The sequence below is a fragment of the Pelophylax lessonae genome, assembly GCF_965119305.1.
Source record: "Pelophylax lessonae genome assembly, chromosome: 5".
Taxonomy (NCBI): domain Eukaryota; kingdom Metazoa; phylum Chordata; class Amphibia; order Anura; family Ranidae; genus Pelophylax; species Pelophylax lessonae.
Genome location: NC_138772.1, coordinates 236078049 through 236097328, shown reverse-complemented (window position 1 = coordinate 236097328; position 19280 = coordinate 236078049). Strand labels below are relative to the sequence as shown.

The 19280-nt window shown below is 45.1% G+C and overlaps 1 protein-coding gene across 1 annotated transcript in view; it reads right to left on the bottom strand.

The window, feature by feature from the left end:
* Positions 1-19280, bottom strand: part of EXOC3 (exocyst complex component 3) — a 230627-nt gene that overhangs the window by 81840 nt on the left and 129507 nt on the right. The window contains exons 7-8 of the mRNA XM_082257483.1: positions 9135-9235; positions 5027-5137 (exon numbers count right to left, since the gene is read on the bottom strand). Of these exons, the coding sequence (XP_082113609.1) occupies positions 5027-5137; positions 9135-9235 (212 nt within the window). The remainder of the gene's footprint in view (positions 1-5026; positions 5138-9134; positions 9236-19280) is intronic.

The window sequence follows — 19280 nt, the reverse complement described above, 5'->3', positions numbered from 1 at the left end:
GCTCGGAAAGCTTGGTTAGGAGCTCAGACAGCCAGTTCCGTCAGCCGCAAGTAGGCCGCAAGGCCATGACCTCAATTTTTGGTCCGATCTACCCGTGTGAGGTGCACATCCGTCAGCAGTACCGTCCACTATATAAGCAGCTCGGTAAATCAGTCGGACAGCTGGGTCAGGCACTCGGACAGTTGCGAATAGGCCACAAAGCCGCAGCCTCAATTTTTAACCCGACCCAGCCTTGTGAGGCGCGCATCCGTCAGCAGTACCATCCGCTATAGCAGAATCTCAGACAGCTTGTTCAGGCACTCGGACAGCCGCTAGTAGGCCGCAAAGCAGCGGTCTAAATTTTCGGCCCAATCTGGCCATGTGAGGCGCAGATTCGTGGATGATGAAACAACCGCTCCCCACCAGCCCAATAACCACCGCAGGGAGCCCAAATACATCCCTGCCCCAGTCACTAAACCCAAGGGGGCTGGGAACCCACGCAAAGACCCCCGTGTGCAATCTAGACAGTCTGGTCATCGGCAACCACATCCACCCCCCCCCCCACTGGAGCAAGTAGCAAAGCCAGCTCCTACCTCACCCAGGGAGGAGGAGGTGGGTAGATGGGGTAGGTTGGGGTCAAAAGACAACTGTGACTGTTAGAGGAGCTGGGGGAATGGAAGGGAACCCGGGGGTCCGACCATCCCAGGGAGGGGCCCCCATCCGCCCCGAGGGACCACAAAGGAAGAGGGGGGACACTACTTACCACACCATGGAACCAGATGGGAACCACTATGGGCAGACCACCTCCCCATCTTGGAATGGAGGGTGCTGCGGGCCAGAGGTATGCTGCGACTCCGGTCGTGACCAGGGTTATGCGTCCTTGTGAGGAGTTTAACTTGCCGGCCAGTCCCCGTCCAGTGGGACTATGTCGCTGCCGACCTAGTGTGGAGCTGAGGCCAGCGTGCACTCGCTGGCCAGACTGGGAAGACCGTAAGGATCTAGGATATCCAGTCGGTCTCCCAGTCCGGCAGTTGATTGTAGTTCTCACAGGAACAGAATTGATTGTAGTTCTCAGAAAATAATAAAAGAAGAAAAAAATATTCCGTTTAAAAAGGAGAAAATGCCAGGACCAGAGATCCCAGCAAGAAACTAGGTCCTTACTCCTGACTAGGCAAAAAAAAAACTGAGATCCTAGAGCAGGAAGTAGGAGTATACCACCTGTGACTACTCCATAGGCGTAGTTAAGCTTTGTTAACCCTTTTCCGCCTAGTGTCCTACTCCTAGGAAGAGCAGCATAACCCATCTGTCAAATGAAGATTTGAAGCTGTGTCCGTCAATGAACGAAAGAGAAATGGCCTTTAAAAAATATAAATCGGAGGGGGCATTGTCAGCATTCCAACACTACAACGAAAGAAATCAGGGTGGCTAAAAAAAGACTACGAGAGACACATAGCAGGGGAGAGTAAAAAAAAATCCCAAGAGATTTGTTAGATATATTAACAGTAAAAGAGAAAATCAGCACATTGCCCACATAAAAGACGATGATGGGAGGATGGTTACAGATGACACAGAGAAGGCAACTGTACTAAATGCTTTCTTATCAGTTATTACACAGAAAAAGGAGGGGTATACCGACCATGACAGGATTGGTAATAACACATCACAGGACATACCCTTGTGGTTAACAGAGGCCATAGTCAAAGAAAGCCTATATAAGCTTAATGCAAAAAAAAAAAACACCAGGACCAGATGGCTTACACCCGAGAGTCCTCAAAGAACTCAGTCAGGTTATAGCTAGACCATTATTCCAATTCTTTGCGGACAGCATGCTTACAGGAATTGTACCAGCTGATTGAAGAAATGCCAATGTGGTACCAATATTCAAAAAAGGGCAGTGACATATTCCTGGAAACTACAGGCCAGTCAGCATAACATCAATAGTAGGTAAATTATTGGAGGGGATGATAAGGGACTATATCCAAGAATTTGCTGAAGAAAACCTTATCATTAGTAGTAATCCGTATGGGTTTACAAAGGGTCATTCTTGCCAGACCAATCTGTTAACATTCTATGAGGAAGTAAGCTGCCATCTAGATGGGGGGGAGGCCTGTGGATCTGGTGTATCTGGATTTTGCAAAATCATTTAATACAGTTCCCTATAAATGCTTAATCTACAAGCTGAGGTCTGCAGGCATGGACCATAAAGTTTGTTCTTGGATAGAGAACTAGTTACAGGGGCACATCCAAAGTGTAGTGATACTGGGGTTATGGCAGCAGATTTGGTTCCCAAACCACTGTATTTTGGAAAACGGTGGGTGATCTGCTTTCAGGTAAGGGTGGTTTCAGTAGTGGATTTGCAGCGGGATCACCCTTATGGTGCGGTGGAAGAGGCGCCCCCCCCTCTCGCCGCGTCCCAGTCCTTTTCCCCGCTTACCGGACCTGCCAGCAGCGGGGAAAACGATCCGGTCCCGGATCCTCTTAGAGGAAGTCGAGTGAGGGCAAGATGGCCTTCACTCGACTCTATGGTCTTGGAGGACCGGAGCGACGTCAAACGTCGTTGCCTAGCAACCAGTTGAAAGAGCCGATTTTTTTTAACCATTTCTTTTTTCTTTTTTAGTGTACTTATGAGGTCTGAGGTCTTTTTGACCCCAGATCTCACAATAAAGAGGTCCTGTCATGCCTATTTCTATTACAAGGAATGTTTACATTCCTTGCAATAGGAATAAAAATGATCAAATTTTTTTTTTTTTTTTAAACTGTAAAAATAAAAAATAATAAATAAAATAAATAGGAAAAAACAAAATAATGCGCCCTGTCCCTGTTAGCTAGCGAGCAGAAGCGAACGCATGTGGAAGCCCCGCCCACATATGTAAATGGTGTTCAAACCACACATATGATGTATCACCGCGATCGTTAGAGCGAGAGCAATAATTTGAACCCTATACCTCCTCTGCAACTCTAAGCTGGTAACCTGTAGAAATTTTTAAATTGTCGCCTATGGGATTTTTAAGCACCAAAGTTTGTCGCCATTCCCCGAGCGTGCGCAATTTTGAAGCATGACATGTTGGGTATCTATTTACTCAGCGTAACATTATCTTGCACATTATGGAAAAAAATTGGGCTAACTTTACTGTTTTTTTAATTTAAAAAAGTGAATTTTTTTTCAAAAAAATTGCGTTTGGAAGACCGCTGCGCAAATACAGTGTGATAAAAAATAATGCAACAATCTCCATTTTATTCTCTAGGGTCTCTGCTAAAAAAAATATATAATGTTTGGGGATTCTAAGTAGTTTTCTAGAACAAAAAAACAGATTTTAGCTTGTAAACACCAAGTGTCAAAAATAGGCTTGGTCTTAAAGTGGTTAATGTGGAGAAATGTAAGGCAATGCACTTGGTGGCTAAACCAAACACAAACTACTCACTAGGGGGAGAGCATATGGGGAAATCAAGGATGGAGAAAGATCTGGGGGTCCTAGTGGAAGACAGACTGAGCAACAGCAAGCACGATCAAGCTGTAGCTACCAAAGTTGGCAGAATATTAGCATGCATAAAAAGGGGATATACATCAGAGATAAATCTAAAATCCTGTCACTTTATAAAACTCTGGTTAGGCCACATCTAGAGTATTCTGTCCAGTTCTGGTCACCAGTTGTGAGAAGGAATGTGCTGGAGAGAGTCCAAAGAAGGGCAACAAAATTGTTAAGGGGATTGGAGGACCTCAATTACAAGGAGCGACTAGAAGCACTAAATTTATTCTCGCTGGGGAAGAGACGCTTAAGAAGGGACATGATAGCAATTTACAAATACCTCAATGGTGATCTCAGCATAGGGAAAAAGCTATTCAGTCTCAGGGAGTGTAAGAGGACACATGGCCACAAAATGAAATTGAAGGAGAAGCAGTTTAATCTTAAACTGTGCAGGGGGGTTTTCACTGTCAGAGCAATAAGGATGTGGAACGGTCTTTCACAATTGATGGTATCAGTGGGGAGTATTGATATTTTCAAAAGACTCTTGGACGTGCGTCTTAAAGAACACAACATACAGGGATATGGGAAAAAATTATCAACACTGACACAAGTACACCAACACAGGTTGAACTGGATGGACTATTGTCTTTATTCAACCTTACCTACTATGTAACTATGTAAGAGAAGTGCATGCAAAAATCAAAGACTTGATGGATGTATGAATATGAATTTTCGAGTTACTTTAAGGACTGCACATAAAGGATTTTTTTAATCATCATTCGTTATTGCAACATTTGGTTTGATTTTACCAGGAGGGTGACACCATTATTTTTTATTATTATATAGTAAGTTTATATAATCTGTATGTCACAACAATCAACTTGGCTGTGTATGGTTTGAACACAGATGGTTATTTAAGCATTTATACATACACAGAGGGTGGCACCACAATTGATAAATAATATGTATGATATAATAATATGTTTTGTTATGTTAGCACGTTTATAGTTTAATGGCAAAATATTTATGATAACTGGAGATATTTAGGCAAAGAGGGTGCCACCACGATTTCCCACTTATCATTTTTAAGTTGATCATGAAGATAGTTTTGTTGCCTTTTTCTTCCACAAGCTATTGATAGTATTATAGGCAAGGCAGCATTTTTTTATTTTTGACATTCAATTAGGTGTGGGGACAAGTCAATGCTCACAGCTACCAATATGTTTAATAGGATGGTTGTACGGTGTTTTTTTCACATTTGTTTGTTTGCATCTGCTCAATGCATTTACTGTTACTGTACATTTATTAGTTATAGAAATTAGTCAAGATAAATAAATACAATAAAAAATAAAATTAAATAAGCAACTCTACCAGTTTCAGAACCAATTTTTTACATCTAGATTCAAAAGATATAACAATTTTAAACAGTATTCAAAATGTATCTGTAAATAAAAACTGTATAATAGTGTTTCTTTAACAATGTATTGTCAATAGGTTTTTTTTTTTATATTTTTTTTGAGTGTTGTTCTCAATAACAATGCAAATTCTACCTTTGGCACTAGGCAGTGATATATACTTACTTAAAGGTTTGGCAGTTGTTAATGATGGCGATCATATACTGAACATAGCATGCAGGAAGTTGTCGGTTTTTCAGATGTTCTTCTTTATAGAGCTGAGCTTGTTCGCTGTACCTGTGGGCATCAACAGATTTTTTCACAAACAGATATCAGCAAAACATGATTTTAGGGGCCGGTTCACACTTGTGCGATGCCAGACATTGCATGTGATTTGAACCGTATTGCTGTGCAGATCACATGCAATGTCTGTGCAATGCGATTTCAACCATACAAACTGTATGGCTAAAATTGCATCGCATTCACAACACAATGGTACAGGACCCTTTTTTTGGTTCGCACTGGAATCGGATCACATGGGTGTTCACACCTATGCAATCTGATTCCTGCATTATTTCACATGATGATGAGCTGTGATCTGCGAACCGATCTGTGGGTGTCATTAAATTTACATTGACACCCCCAGCAGTTTGCAGATCTCAGTGTGAACCACTGCGCGATTCAGGTGTGAATCACAGGGTTTCCCGCAATGCACCAGTGTGAACCGGCCCTAGGTCAGACTGAAGAAAGACTTGTCAATCAAGCGTACACAAGTGTTAAAATCCTCAAGCGAACAGGACTCCACATTTATCATGAGAATGCTGAAGGCAAGTGGACACCAAGTGATCAATCTAGTGTTCTTATTTTCTTAATAATCGATTCACTTACAAATATATCTGTGTCTATGCAAGTTCAGATTCAGAGTGGAACGCCAAAAAAAAATTTACTATTCGATTTTTTTTTTGGATAAAAAAAAAAAAAAAAAGAGGAAAAGGCGGCATCTCTGTTTGGGTAATTATGGTAACCAATGGAGTAACCAATGGTAATTAATGGTTACCAAAGGTAATTTAGGTAACCAATGGAGTAAAGCCGCCACCTAAAAAAAGTTGGACACTGGGCAAAGCAAAAGCGCTGCCATATCGATACCCCTGAATTTATAGCACATACTCAGGAGCAGCAAGCAGTGAGCAAATTACAATTAAAGGCAACAACATAAAAAAACAATAGGGAAGGAGAGTTGTACACAAAAGTACTAGGAAAAAAAGAATTTTACTTTTATTTCCCAGTACTCATTGGTAAACACAGAAAGTCACTCTTCAAATGATAGGAAATAAAAAAAAAAAAAAACAGTCCCAAAAAGAGGTGCAAGCACACCATCACCTGCAGGATCCTAAGATTGCAGCCAGCATCCACCTATGCAGTCACAAGCAAATGGTAAAACTCGGTGAATGTATAAACAGGGAATCATGTAGCAAATTTTCATACTTGAAAGACTGATCTCTGGTGCCCAAAGGTCCAGAAAGCACTTACCACCATGGTAAAATGGGAAAAGAAAGGGAACTAGGGATTCCCTTAATTTAGGGAATAAGCCAGTGAAATAAGATGAATCTCTGTATTGTGTGTTCTAGCAAGCCCCAAACAGTTGTTAAACTATAAAGGGGAGCTGGATCAAGGATCTTTTGGATGCCTGGTACAAAGACCAGAATTTGAATGAAAATGAATAGAGATATTATTAATGTACTTCTCTCCCTTGCTTGTGTGCAGTAGGTATGCAAGTGTCAGGACATGATTTGGAAAAGCAAAATGCAGCTTTCTCCTGTAGATAGTCTTTTGCGCCTTTTGAAAGGTTTCTCATGCTGCTAAAGGTTTTCAATGTTTTTTTTTTTGTAAAAGAGCTATTTACAAGGAACAATGACTCTTTTAGTCACAATTGGCTTCTCATTGAGACAAGTACACACCACAAGGAAAATGTTTTGTTCAAATTTTATGTCTGAGGGTTTATAGCCATTTTTAATTAGCTTCAAGTTTTTACAGCCATGGCCAAAAGTTGTGAGAATGACACAAATATAAATTTTCACAAAGTCTGCTGCCTCAGTTTTTATGACAATTTGCACATACTCCAGAATGTTATAAAGAGTGATCAGAAAAATTGCAATTAATTGTAAAATCCCTCTTTGCCATGAGAATGAACTTAATCCAATAAAAAAAACATTTCCACTGCATTTGTGAAGAAAGCTTTAGGGAGCCCAAGAAAATCCAGCAAGCGCCAGCACCATTCTTCTACAGTTGATTCAGCTGCAGGATCGGGGCACCACCAGTGTTTAGGAATGGCAGAGGGCAGGTGTGAGTGCATCTACACACACAGTGAGGTGAAGACTTTTGGAGGATGGCCTGGTGTCAAGAAGGGCAGCAAAGAAGCCACTTCTCTCCAGAAAAAACATCAGGGACAGACTGATATTCTGCAAAAGGTACAAGAATTTGACTGCTGAGGACTGGGTTAAAGACATTTTCTCTGATTAATCCCCTTTCCAATTGTCTGGGGCATCCGAACAAAAACCTTGCCTGGAGAAGAAAAGGTAAGTGCTACCATCAGTCCTGTGTCATGCCAACAGTAAAGCATCCTGGGACCATTCATGAGCGGGGTTGCTTCTCAGCCAAGGGAGTGGGCTCACTCACAATTTTGCCTAAGAATAAAGCCATGAATAAAGAATGGTGCAAAAGCATCCTCGGACAGCAACTTCTCCCAATCATCCAGGAACAGTTTGGTGACGAACAATGCCTTTTCCAGCATGGAGGACCTTGGCATAAGGCAAACGTGATAGCGAAGTGGCTTGTGGAATAAAACATAAATATTTTAGGTCCATGGCCAGGAAACTCCCCAGACCTTAATCCTATTGAAAACTTGTGGTCAATTCTCAAGGGGAGGGTGAACAAAAAACCCCCCCACAAATTCTGACACACTCCAAGCATTGATTATGCAAGAACGGGCTGCCATCAGTCAGGATGTGGCCCAGAAATTGATTGGCAGCATGCCAGGGCTCATTGCAGAGGTCTTAAAAGAGAAGTGTCGACACTGCAAATATTGACTCTGCAAAAACCTAATGTCATTGTCAATAAAACCCTTTGACACTTATGAAATGCTTGTAATAATACTTCAGTATACCATAATAACATCTGACAAAATGATCTAAAAACACTGAAACAGCAGACTTTGTGAAAATTCAAATTTGAGACATTCCCAAAACCTTTGGCTACGGCTGTACAAGAGCTCCTTAGTATTAGTATTAGGGTCCTCCATTTCATTAAGAGTTCCACTTGGCTAACATCCACCATAGTTTTCTGGGACTCCAAATTATCTACCCAGTGAGACATTTCAAGGTAATGTTGGGCATATTGTAACTATGCTTTTTTGCAGTGTTGGCGCAGTAAAGGCTTATTTCTGGGAACTAGACCATGCAGATCATTTTTGTTCAAGTATCATCATATTGTGTTCCTTAAAAACAACCACACCATTTTTTCCAGAGCAGCCTGTATTTCTACTGAGGTTACCCGTGCGGTTTTCTTTCTATTATGAACAATTCCTCCAGCAGTTGTGGCTGCAATCTTTCTTGGTCTACCTGACCTTGGCTTGGTATCAATAGATCTCTGAATTTTCCACTTCTTAATAACTGAACAGTATTGACTGGCATAGTCAATACTTTCAATATCTTCTTCTATCCTTTTCCATCTTTATAAAGTTCCATTACCTTGTTACGCAGGTCTTCTGACAGTTCTTTTCTGCTCTCCATGGCTCAGTATCTAGCTTACTCATTGCATTCATGTGCGAGTTAAACTCATTGACAATTTATACAAAGACACAAATTGCAATTTCAAAAGCCACATACATGTGAAATTAACTTTTAATTGCCATTTTAACCCATGTGTGTGCCACCTTGTATGTCTGTACCAAGACCAAATATTCCAGGGTATGTAAACTTTTGATCAGGGCCATTTGGGTGATTTCTGTTATCAATATGATTTAAAAAGGAGCCAGACAAGTATGTGATAATAAATTGCTTCATATGATCACTATCCTTAAATAGAAGAGAGATTTTCTGTCATGATCAGTCATATTTTCAATATCAATGACAACATGCTACAATCTCTACTAGGCTATGCAAACTGTTGAGCACAAGTGTATATAAAAATATACCATACCTGGATTTCTTCTTTAAAGTCTTGTTTGTTTCAAGAAAACCTATATGTACATATACATACAGTAGCAAATAAAAATAATTCATATTGGTCATGATACCTGTTTAGAAATGTATTCATTTGCTGGAGGCAGAGATGCAAAACCTTTTTTTTCAATTCTTCACTAATTTGAGCAGCTACCTGAAGATTTTGCTCAAACATCTGTAAAAAGAAACAGAAAACTGCCTATCAGCATATGGCAAAAATATAATACCAGATACAGATTTTTTGATTTTAACCACTTTAAAGCAGAGTTCTGGCCACAAAATTGATAAAATCCATTTTGGGCCATCCGCTTGCTAAGGGGAACCTGAAAGAGAAATGGATAGTACCGTTTTTTTTTGGTCACTCACCTTATTATAGAAGAAAATATATTCACCTTCCTTCCACTTCCTCCCTCTGCGGCCGCGCCGTCACTTCCGGTTTGCGATGACTCCTGGGAGCTGAACGTCATCGCTCCCAGGAATCAATGCGCCTGCACCGGCCCCGCTCGTCACTTCCGGTGCAGGCGCGGCATTCACTGCTTAACAGCTTCTAGGCATCCATTATGGAATGTACTAGCCCTGACTGTCCCGGGGGTATTTTTAGCTCAAATTGACCCCAGAGGCCAGAACTCTGCTTTAAGACTGGAGGATTTGGCTGCTCAATGACCAGGCCCTATTTTGCGATTCAGCACTGCGTGACTTTAACGGACAATTGTGCGGTCATGCGACGCTGTACCCAAACAAAATTGACATCCTTTTTTTCCCAAAAATAGAGCTTTCTTTTGGTGATCACCTGTGCGATTTTTATTTTTTGCGCTATAAACAAAAAAGAGCGACAATTTTGAAAAAATTATATTTTCACATTCTTTTATATGAAATTCTCTCCCAAAAAAATGTAAAAATCAAATTTTTTTACATTTTAGGCCAATTTGTTTTCTGCTACATATTTTGGTAAAAAAAAAAAAAAAAATGCAATAAGCGTATTTTGATTGGTTTGCACAAAAGTTATTGTGTTTACTAACTACGGGAAAGATTTATGTCATTTCTATTGTTTTTTTTTTTAACTAGTAATGGCAGCGATCTGCGATTTTTTGTGGGACTGCGACATTGCGGCGAACAGATTGGACCCCTAACTGACATTTTTGACACTTTTGGGGGTACCAGTGACATGAATCAGTGATAAAAATATGCACTGTCACTGTAAAAATTACACTGGCAGGGAAGGGGTTAACTGTACTGGTGATCAAGGGGTTCAATGTGACCCTAGGGGCGTGATTCTAACTGTAGAGAGGCGTGGCTTGTACCAGTTTGCAAAAGTATACTTGCTTTGGAAGAATAAATCCCCTCTAACATTGGGTGTCCTACTTGGGTGTTCTGCCTCGAGACTGTCCATAATTTTTAAAGGGTGTCTCAAGATTGTTCTTAATTTTTAAAGGGTGCCTTGACTGAAAAAAAGTTAAGAAACACTGCCCTAGGCTATCATATGACATCCTTCATTGGGCGAAACAAGATGGAGGAAGACGTTGCTCTTGATTATAAGGCTATGTCCAAATTGTGGGTGCCTCTACAGAAATCAATGGCGGGTAGGAACCTGGCAGGGGCCCAGTGGATACCATCCACATCTAGAGGTCTCTCGGACTGGACTTCTCCCCTTACTAGATAAACCTTGAATGTTTGGGATAGGTTGAATCGGACTAATCATTAAACATCTCCGCTAGCCCCATTGGGGGGGATTTCCATGGTTTTTTGCAGGGTGAGGAACCTAGATTATTTTGTTCATGCGGAGCAGATGGCGATATGACACGTGCAAAATTGGCTTCTCAAGAAACTCTATTGTACTTTCAGGCTCTGCAATTTTCCTATGACACCTTTAATGACTTCGAGGCATCGCCAATTGACTCATTTTATTTCTAAATTGGACCACAAACCGCACCCTATGACGAGTCTTACCACGTTTGAATCATTATGTGTATACCTCCCCGACTCTAGACATTTATCATCCCAAATGTATAAACTGGTACTAGGCAATTGCTCAACGATAGTTCCTTATTACATTAGGGAATAGGAGGAGCTTGGACTGAAATTTACCCCACCCCAGATCCAACGGATCATTAAAGTGACTCATATCTCTTCTATTAGCTCCTGTACCCAAGAATCCTCCTTTAAATTTCTTACCAGATGGTACAAGACCCCCTCCTATGTAGCCCGGATGTTTCCTACTGCTAGCGACCGTTGTTTGAGGGGATGTGATCAACGAGGCACGTTTTCCTACATTTGGTGGTCCTGCCCTAAGATTACAGAATTCTGGGAAGCCATTACCCCTTGTATTAAAAAAACTGTCCCTTAGACCGATCACAAATTCTCCATCCATCTCCTTTTTCATGGGATCCTATCTTCCTTGAAGGCTTATAAAACAAAGTGTATTTATTAAATGCTGCAAAGATTTGAATTCACAGATTCTGGAAACAATCTACTTGCCCTACATTGTCTAGTTGGAAAAGGGAAGTGGATGTCATTATGAAGGCTGAACGTTGGATCCACATTGTTAGGGACAAACAAGAAAAATTTAGAGATGTAAGGATGGGGTGGATGTAAGAGATACCAAATGATTGAGTATGTCTTCTCTCTTGTCTTATGGGGACAAATTTGTATGTCTTGAAACAGATTAACATTATGCTTTATCCCTTTAGGTTAAGATTTATTGTGCCGGGGTAACAGTTAGGCGGGTAATTTCTCTATCTCTCTTATTCTCTCCACCTTATCTTTACCCTCTTTATCTTCCCCCTTGTTTTAGTTCTCTGGCATGTTTCAGTCCAAGAGCTGCCCTGCCTGTAAACGAGGTGTTTTCTTACATGTTGTGTTGTTTTGTTTTCATATCGGTTTCTGCATACTGCAAATGAGACGACAGTCGCAAAGACTTTCAGTTTATTAAATTGCTCATTAACGTGTAGAGCCTGTTTTTGTACAGGTCATTCAGCATATTACAAGTTTTCAAAGAACATTTATTCTGTTCCCTTTTATTTTGCTGAAATCAATAAAACCTGATTAAACAGAACAGAGTATAGGAAATGCGTGTTCCGTGCTTGCTTCTGTACGGTGCTCAAAATGCAGAGCCCTTGTGATCTGCTGTGGGTACCAATATGATTTTAACGACACTCAAAAACGCAGATGGTACCAGACTACTTTTCAATTTGGTGCAATGCATTTTTTTAGCGCATGCACTACTTTTTGTGCGACCCCGTGTGAAGGGATTTGCAATATAGCACCGATAGCACCGAAAATAGCACCGACAATGCGTTGGAATCACACAGGAATGCGTACAGTGTTCCAGTGCAATTCAGGTGTGCACCGGCCCTTAACAGTCCCTCAGACTATTTCTTTTAGCAATGATTTTCCCTTTAAGAATATACAGTATCTCACAAAAGTGAGTACACCCCTCACATTTTTTGTAAATATTTTATTATATATTTTCAGGTGACAACACTGAAGAAATTTCAGTTTGCTACAATGTAAAGTAGTGAGTGTACAGCTTGTATAACAGTGTAAATTTGCTGTCCCCTCAAAATAACTCAACATACAGCCATTAATGTCTAAACCGCTGGCAACAAAAGTGAGTACACCCCTAAGAGAAAATGTCCAAATTGGGCACAATTACACATTTTCCCTACTCGGTGTCATGTGACTCAGTGTTAGAAGGTCTCAGGTGTGAATGGGGAGCAGGTGTGTTAACTTTGGTGTTATCGCTCTCACTCATACTGGTCACTGGTAGTTCAACATGGCACCTCAAGGCAAAGAACTCTGAGGATCTGAAAAAACGGAATTTTTGTAAAATCTTACCTGTAAAATTCCTTTCTCTGAGTCCTCAGACAGTCGCCGCCTCTTCATATTCGTCACATATGGGGTATTAGACTTTGCTCCGAAGGAGTAGCTAGGCAACAGAATATGTTAACAATAAAGCTTTTAACATATCCCACCCTCAAGGGGTGGTCCCCTCAGTCAATACCCTCCTACTTCCTGCAACCATATCTCAGTTTTAGTGGAATAGCAGTAGAGTATACATTCAAACCCCAAAAGAGGGGCGGGGGCGGCGACTGTCGGAGGACTCAGAGAAAGGAATTTTACAGGTAAGATTTTACAAAAATTCCGTTTTCTCTTACGTCCTCCGACAGTCGCCGCCTCTTCATATTCGTCACATATGGGGACGTCCCAAAGCAGTGCAAACATGAGGGGTGGGAAACGCATCCGCGCCGAAAGGCAACGCAGTCTCCGCATCAAAGAAGGAACCTTACCAAAGGTAGGAAACCAGCTGGGCAACAGCAAAAAACAAGTGCTCAACAGGAGCAACAACCCAGGAAAAGACAAAAAACCAGGGGATACAAAACTTATCCCAACAGCCAGGAGTCCCCAACAAGGGACCCTAGGGAACAGCCGCACTAAGAACCTTGCGGCCAAAGGAAGCATCCGCCGATGCCTGAACATCTACTTTGTAGAATTTTGTGAAAGTGTGCACGGTCGACCAAGTCGCCGCCTTACACACCTGGGCTACAGAAGCCCCATGACGACAGGCCCAAGACGTACTCAGAGATCTAGTAGAGTGCGCCTTCACAGGCACAGGGGGAACCTTCCCCTGCAAAGCATAGGCCTGTTCAATGGTCTGCCTGATCCATTTGGCGATGGTAGAGGCCGAAGCCGCCATGCCCTTCCGAGGACCCTCTGGAAGAACAAACAAGGAGTCCGTCTTTCGAAAAGACTCAGTCGATTTAAGGTAAACCCTAATCGCCCGAACAACAGCCAGAGAGTGTAATCTCACCTCCTTTGGATGTTTAGGCTTCGTGCACAACGAAGGCAAGACAATATCCTCATTAAGATGGAATTCCGAAACTCGTTTCGGAAGAAAAGAAGGATTAGGTCGCAAGACCACCTTATCCAAATGAATAACCAGGTACGGAGACTTGCAGGACAAAGCCGCCAGCTCCGACACTCTGCGAGCCGAAGTGATCGCCACCAAAAAGGTGACCTTTTTGGACAACATAGACAAAGAGATCTCCCTGATCTGTTCAAAAGGAGCACGTTGTAACACAGATAGAACGAGATTCAAGTCCCAAGGGGGCAGAGGATCCCGCCTCGGGGGAACCAGATGCCGCACACCCTGAACAAAGGTGCCAACCAATGGGTTGGAAGCCACGGGACGTTGAAACAGAACGGCCAGAGCAGACACCTGACCCTTTATCGTAGCCAGCGCCAAAGGCTGATCAACACCCGTTTGAAGGAAAGAAAGCACACGGGACACCGAGTACGTGCGGGGTGAAAACCCCCTGGACTCACACCAGGCAAAATAGGCCTTCCAAGTACGGTAATAAACCTTCCCCGAGGAAGACTTCCTCGCGTTGATTAAAGTATGAACGACCTCCGGAGAGAGACCCCTCTCCTTCAGGACCTCGGTCTCAACAGCCAGGCCGTCAAAGCCAGCGACTGTAAAGCAGGATGGTATATCGGTCCTTGAGACAGTAGATCGTCTCGAAGAGGCAGACGCCACGGGGCGTCGACCGCCAGATTCACGAGGTCTGCGTACCAGGACCGGCGAGGCCAGTCCGGTGCCACAAGAATCACCGTGTTGCGTTCCGAATGTAACCTGCGAAGGAACCTGGACAGCAACTGAATCGGTGGAAACGCGTACATCAGCCTGTACTGATGCCACGGGGCCACTAACGCGTCCGACGCGTCTGCCCGAGGGTCGCGCGTCCTTGCCACGAACCTCATCACCTTGTTGTTGAGACGAGACGCGAACAGGTCCACATCTGGAAGACCCCACTTCGCGCACAACATCTGGAAGACAGCCGGATGGAGAGACCATTCCCCCTGATCCAGGGTCTGGCGACTCAGATAGTCCGCCTGCCAGTTCTCCACACCCGGAATGTGAACCGCCGTTATCGCCGGGACATGAGTCTCGGCCCAAGACAGAATGTCGGCCACTTCTCGAGCCGCTCGGGCACTCCTGGTGCCCCCTTGGTGGTTGATGTAGGCCACCGCCGTGGCATTGTCCGTCTGCACCCGAACCGGGCAACCCTGCAGCCGGTCCGTCCAGCGATGAAGACAGAGACTTATCGCACGCAATTCCAAAATGTTGATCGGAAGGGAAGACTCCCCCTCCGACCAAGTCCCCTGAGCGGACAGAACGCCCAGAACACCACCCCAGCCCGACAGGCTGGCATCCGTGGTGATCACCGTCCACGAGATCGGACGAAACGACTTGCCCCCGGACACCAACGGGGACTGGAGCCACCACAGAAGGTTTTCCCTGGTGCGAAGACTCAACGAGATTTGAAGATCCAGAGATTGAGGTCGCCCGTCCCACCTGGACAGGATCTCCGCTTGGAGACCCCGCGTGTGAAACTGGGCGAAAGGAATCGCCTCGAAGGCCGAGACCATCAATCCCAGACATCTCATACACGTCCGCAGAGACGAGTTCGGAACGTCCCTGAGGGACCTGACTTCCTCCCGGAGAGTCCTGAGTTTGTCTTCCGGCAGGAAGACCTTCGCCTGCACCGAGTCCAGTATCATTCCCAGATAGGGGAGACGAACCGACGGACTCAGTGTCGACTTTGGAAAATTTATCGTCCAACCAAACTCCTGCAGAGTTTGCATCGTGACAGACAGGTCCTCCTCCAGACCCTGGCTGGTCGCAGACCGAACCAGAATGTCGTCCAGATACCCCAGGACAGAAACGCCCTGGGCCCTCAATAATGCCTGAACCGGTGCAAGCACCTTGGTGAAGACCCGCGGAGCCGAGGCGAGACCAAAAGGCAACGCCACGAACTGGTAGTGATCCCCCGCAATGGCAAATCGAAGGTACCTCTGATGACCCTCGAATATGGGGATGTGAAGGTACGCATCCTTCAAATCGATGGAGGCCATGAATTCCCCCGGAACCAGGGCAGCCACCACCGACCGTAGGGATTCCATGCGGAACTTGCGAACCCGCACAGAGCGGTTCAGAGCCTTCAAGTCCAGAATCGGACGAACCTTGCCCTCCTTTCTGGGCACGGTGAACAGATTGGAATAAAACCCCCGAAACCTGTCCCGATGAGGCACCGGAACCACCACTCCCTGAGCCCTCAGGTCCCGCACCGCCAGGTGCAGGTCCCGCAAGCGCTCTGGAGACAGCTGAAGATTTGAGGGAAAAAATCTGCTCTCCGGCCGAGAGAGAAACTCGATCTTGTAACCAGATCGAACGATTTCCAGAACCCATCTGTCCCGCACACGGGCCAACCAGGGCTGAAGAAAACCGAGCAAGCGTCCCCCCACCCCAAAACTGGGTGAGGGCGCCCCTTCAGGCCGAACTGTTATGGGCTGCAGGTCCGGATTGGCCGGACTTCTGTTTACCAGACCAGGGCTTCTTCTGAGAGCCTTGACCTTTGAACGGTTTGCCCTTGTAGTGCGGCCGAAAGGCACGAAAGGACCCCTGAGGGGGCCGAAAATTAGCATGCTTCTTCCCAGAAGCCCCCTTAGCCTTGGGGAAATGGGGCAAGAGAGTGCTCTTACCCCCGGTGATCCCCTTAATCAACACATCCAGGGACTCCCCAAAAAGGCGAGACCCATCATAAGGCAGATTGGCTAAGGTATTACGTGAAGATTGGTCCACCGACCAACATTTTAACCAAACCAGGCGACGAGACAACACCGCCACGCTGTGCACACGTGCAGCCAACGGAATCAGGTCCAGGTCCGCATCACACAGATACATGACACCCTGGTGGATCTGATCCACCATATCCAGGGTCGCCGGCGAGGCCGAATCGGCCACTAGGACGCGCCTAAGCATCTGCGTCCAACTTGCGATCGCCTGGGCCGCCATGAGAGAAGCAAACAGAGCCTTAAGCATAGAACCCGTAACAGAATAAGTATGACGGGCAAGAGACTCCAGTCTCCTATCCGTGGCATCACGGAAAACAGGGGAACCCTCTGCAGGAATCGCAGTGGCTTTGTCCAAAACCGCAATTGCATGATCCACTGGTGGAGGCACACACCACCTTTCATCAGTGGCAGGCGAAAAAGGATAACGCAGCTTGAATTTACTTGGTACCGCAAAAGGTTTGCGCAGATCGCGCCATTGATCCTTAACAGCGCGCTGAAAATCAGCATTGCAGGGAAAAACCTGCGGCGTCCTGCGTTTCCTCTGCGTCCCATAAGCCGCCAAGGCAGCGGGGGGACACACTTCGTCCTGCAAACGCAGCGTTTGCTTAATGGAAGCAATCAACTCATCCATGATTGCAAGCTCTTCAGGTGAGCCAGGGGGAGAATTATCAACCCCCTCAACTTCAGCCTCCACCTCAGACCCCACTAGATCAAGAGAGGAGCGGGACCCCGATAAGGAGGCCCCTGCCATAACAGCCCCATCACCTTCACCCTCAGAATCAGAGGAAAGAGCAACTCTGGGCCTTTTAGTAGATTGAGCAGCCACCAGCATTTGCACCTGAGCAGCAAGGCCAGCCACAATAGTGGCTAAATCCCCCCCTGGGGGGGAAACAGCGGTCCCCTGGCTTTCCACCAATACTGTAGGAAATTTGCCCTCCTGAGAATCCATTGCCCCTGTAATGCCAGACAAACAAGGGTTAACTGCCCCTTTTAAGCAAGCGCGGCAAGCGCAGCCCACCGCACCACACTCAAGCACAATGAGACCCCCACAGGGAATATGCAAACTGAACACAGGCAATGGATAGCAAGAACAGAAGGATAAAACCTGAGGAGACCCTCGCCGCTGCCTCGATCGGTGTTCCTGGAAAGAGGAAGTGATGCTGCCAGGGCGCTCTATGTAAGCCTATGGAGGCTACAAGAAAATGGCCTCCATGCATGTAAACCATGCGGCCGGAGCGAGTGTAGGCAAAATGGCGTCGTTTGGCGCCGAAACCGCCGCTCCACAGTGCATTAAAACACACATTACATGCCAATATCAGAATACATGTCAGATCGCCGCAGCGATCGCTGTATATGCCCAAACATGCCAAAAAAACATGCCCCACAGCACACAGCTTCTCACACTGACCAGTCTGACACACACAGTGTCATACAGCTCCCCCTCCCCCCCTTGCAGCCCACAGCATGCAGCCGAGAGATAGGGAGACAAGCAGTGTGAATAAAGGCAGGTTACACAGTCCCAGACTGACACCCCCCCAGACAGACAGGTCCCCACATAAATACACTTACCTCACATGGCGTGGGGGACCCGCACAGGCGAACAAGCCGCTGCACATGAGGCAGGGAGAGTCGCAAGTCAAGACGCACAAAATGGGGGTTAAGAAACCGCACAGCGTCCAGTGAGGTAGCCACCTCACCAATCATCCCTGCACCGAACAGGGATGGGTCGTTCACTATGCCAGGAGCGTTACCTGGCTGAACGCTCGATGGCAGACTGGGAAGCCACTGACCCACGACCTGCGACCAGGGGGATCAGCCCGAGACCCAGTCTGCATGATCCTCTTCATCCGAAGAACTAACTAACGCTGACAAAATAACAGCTAAATAAAGGTAGAGAGAAAAACTCAAACAAAATATTAAAAAGAAGAAAGAGTCTGGGACAGAAAGTCCCAGCACAGAGAGAGCCAGCCACTCCTGACAAGCTAGACATTAAAACTGAGATATGGTTGCAGGAAGTAGGAGGGTATTGACTGAGGGGACCACCCCTTGAGGGTGGGATATGTTAAAAGCTTTATTGTTAACATATTCTGTTGCCTAGCTACTCCTTCGGAGCAAAGTCTAATACCCCATATGTGACGAATATGAAGAGGCGGCGACTGTCGGAGGACGTAAGAGAAAAAGAACTGTTGCTGTACTTAAAAAAAAAAAGCGTAGACTATAAGAAGATTGTCAAGACCCTGAAACTGAGCTGCAGAATGGTGGCCAAGACCATAAAGTGGTTTAACAGGACAGGTTCTACTCAGAAAAGGGCTCGCAATGGTCGACCAATGAAGTTGAGTGCACAAGCTTAGCGTCATATCCAGAGGTTATCTTTGGGAAATAGAGTATGAGTGCTGCCAGCATTGCTGCAGAGGTTGAAGAGGTGGGGGGTCAGCCTGTCAGTGCTCAGACAATACGCCGTACACTAAATCAAATTGGTCTGCATGGCTGTTGTCGTAGAAGGAAGCCTCTTCTAAAGATGATGCACAAGAAAGCCCGCAAACAGTTTGCTGAAGACAAGCAGACTAAGGACATGGATTACTGGAACC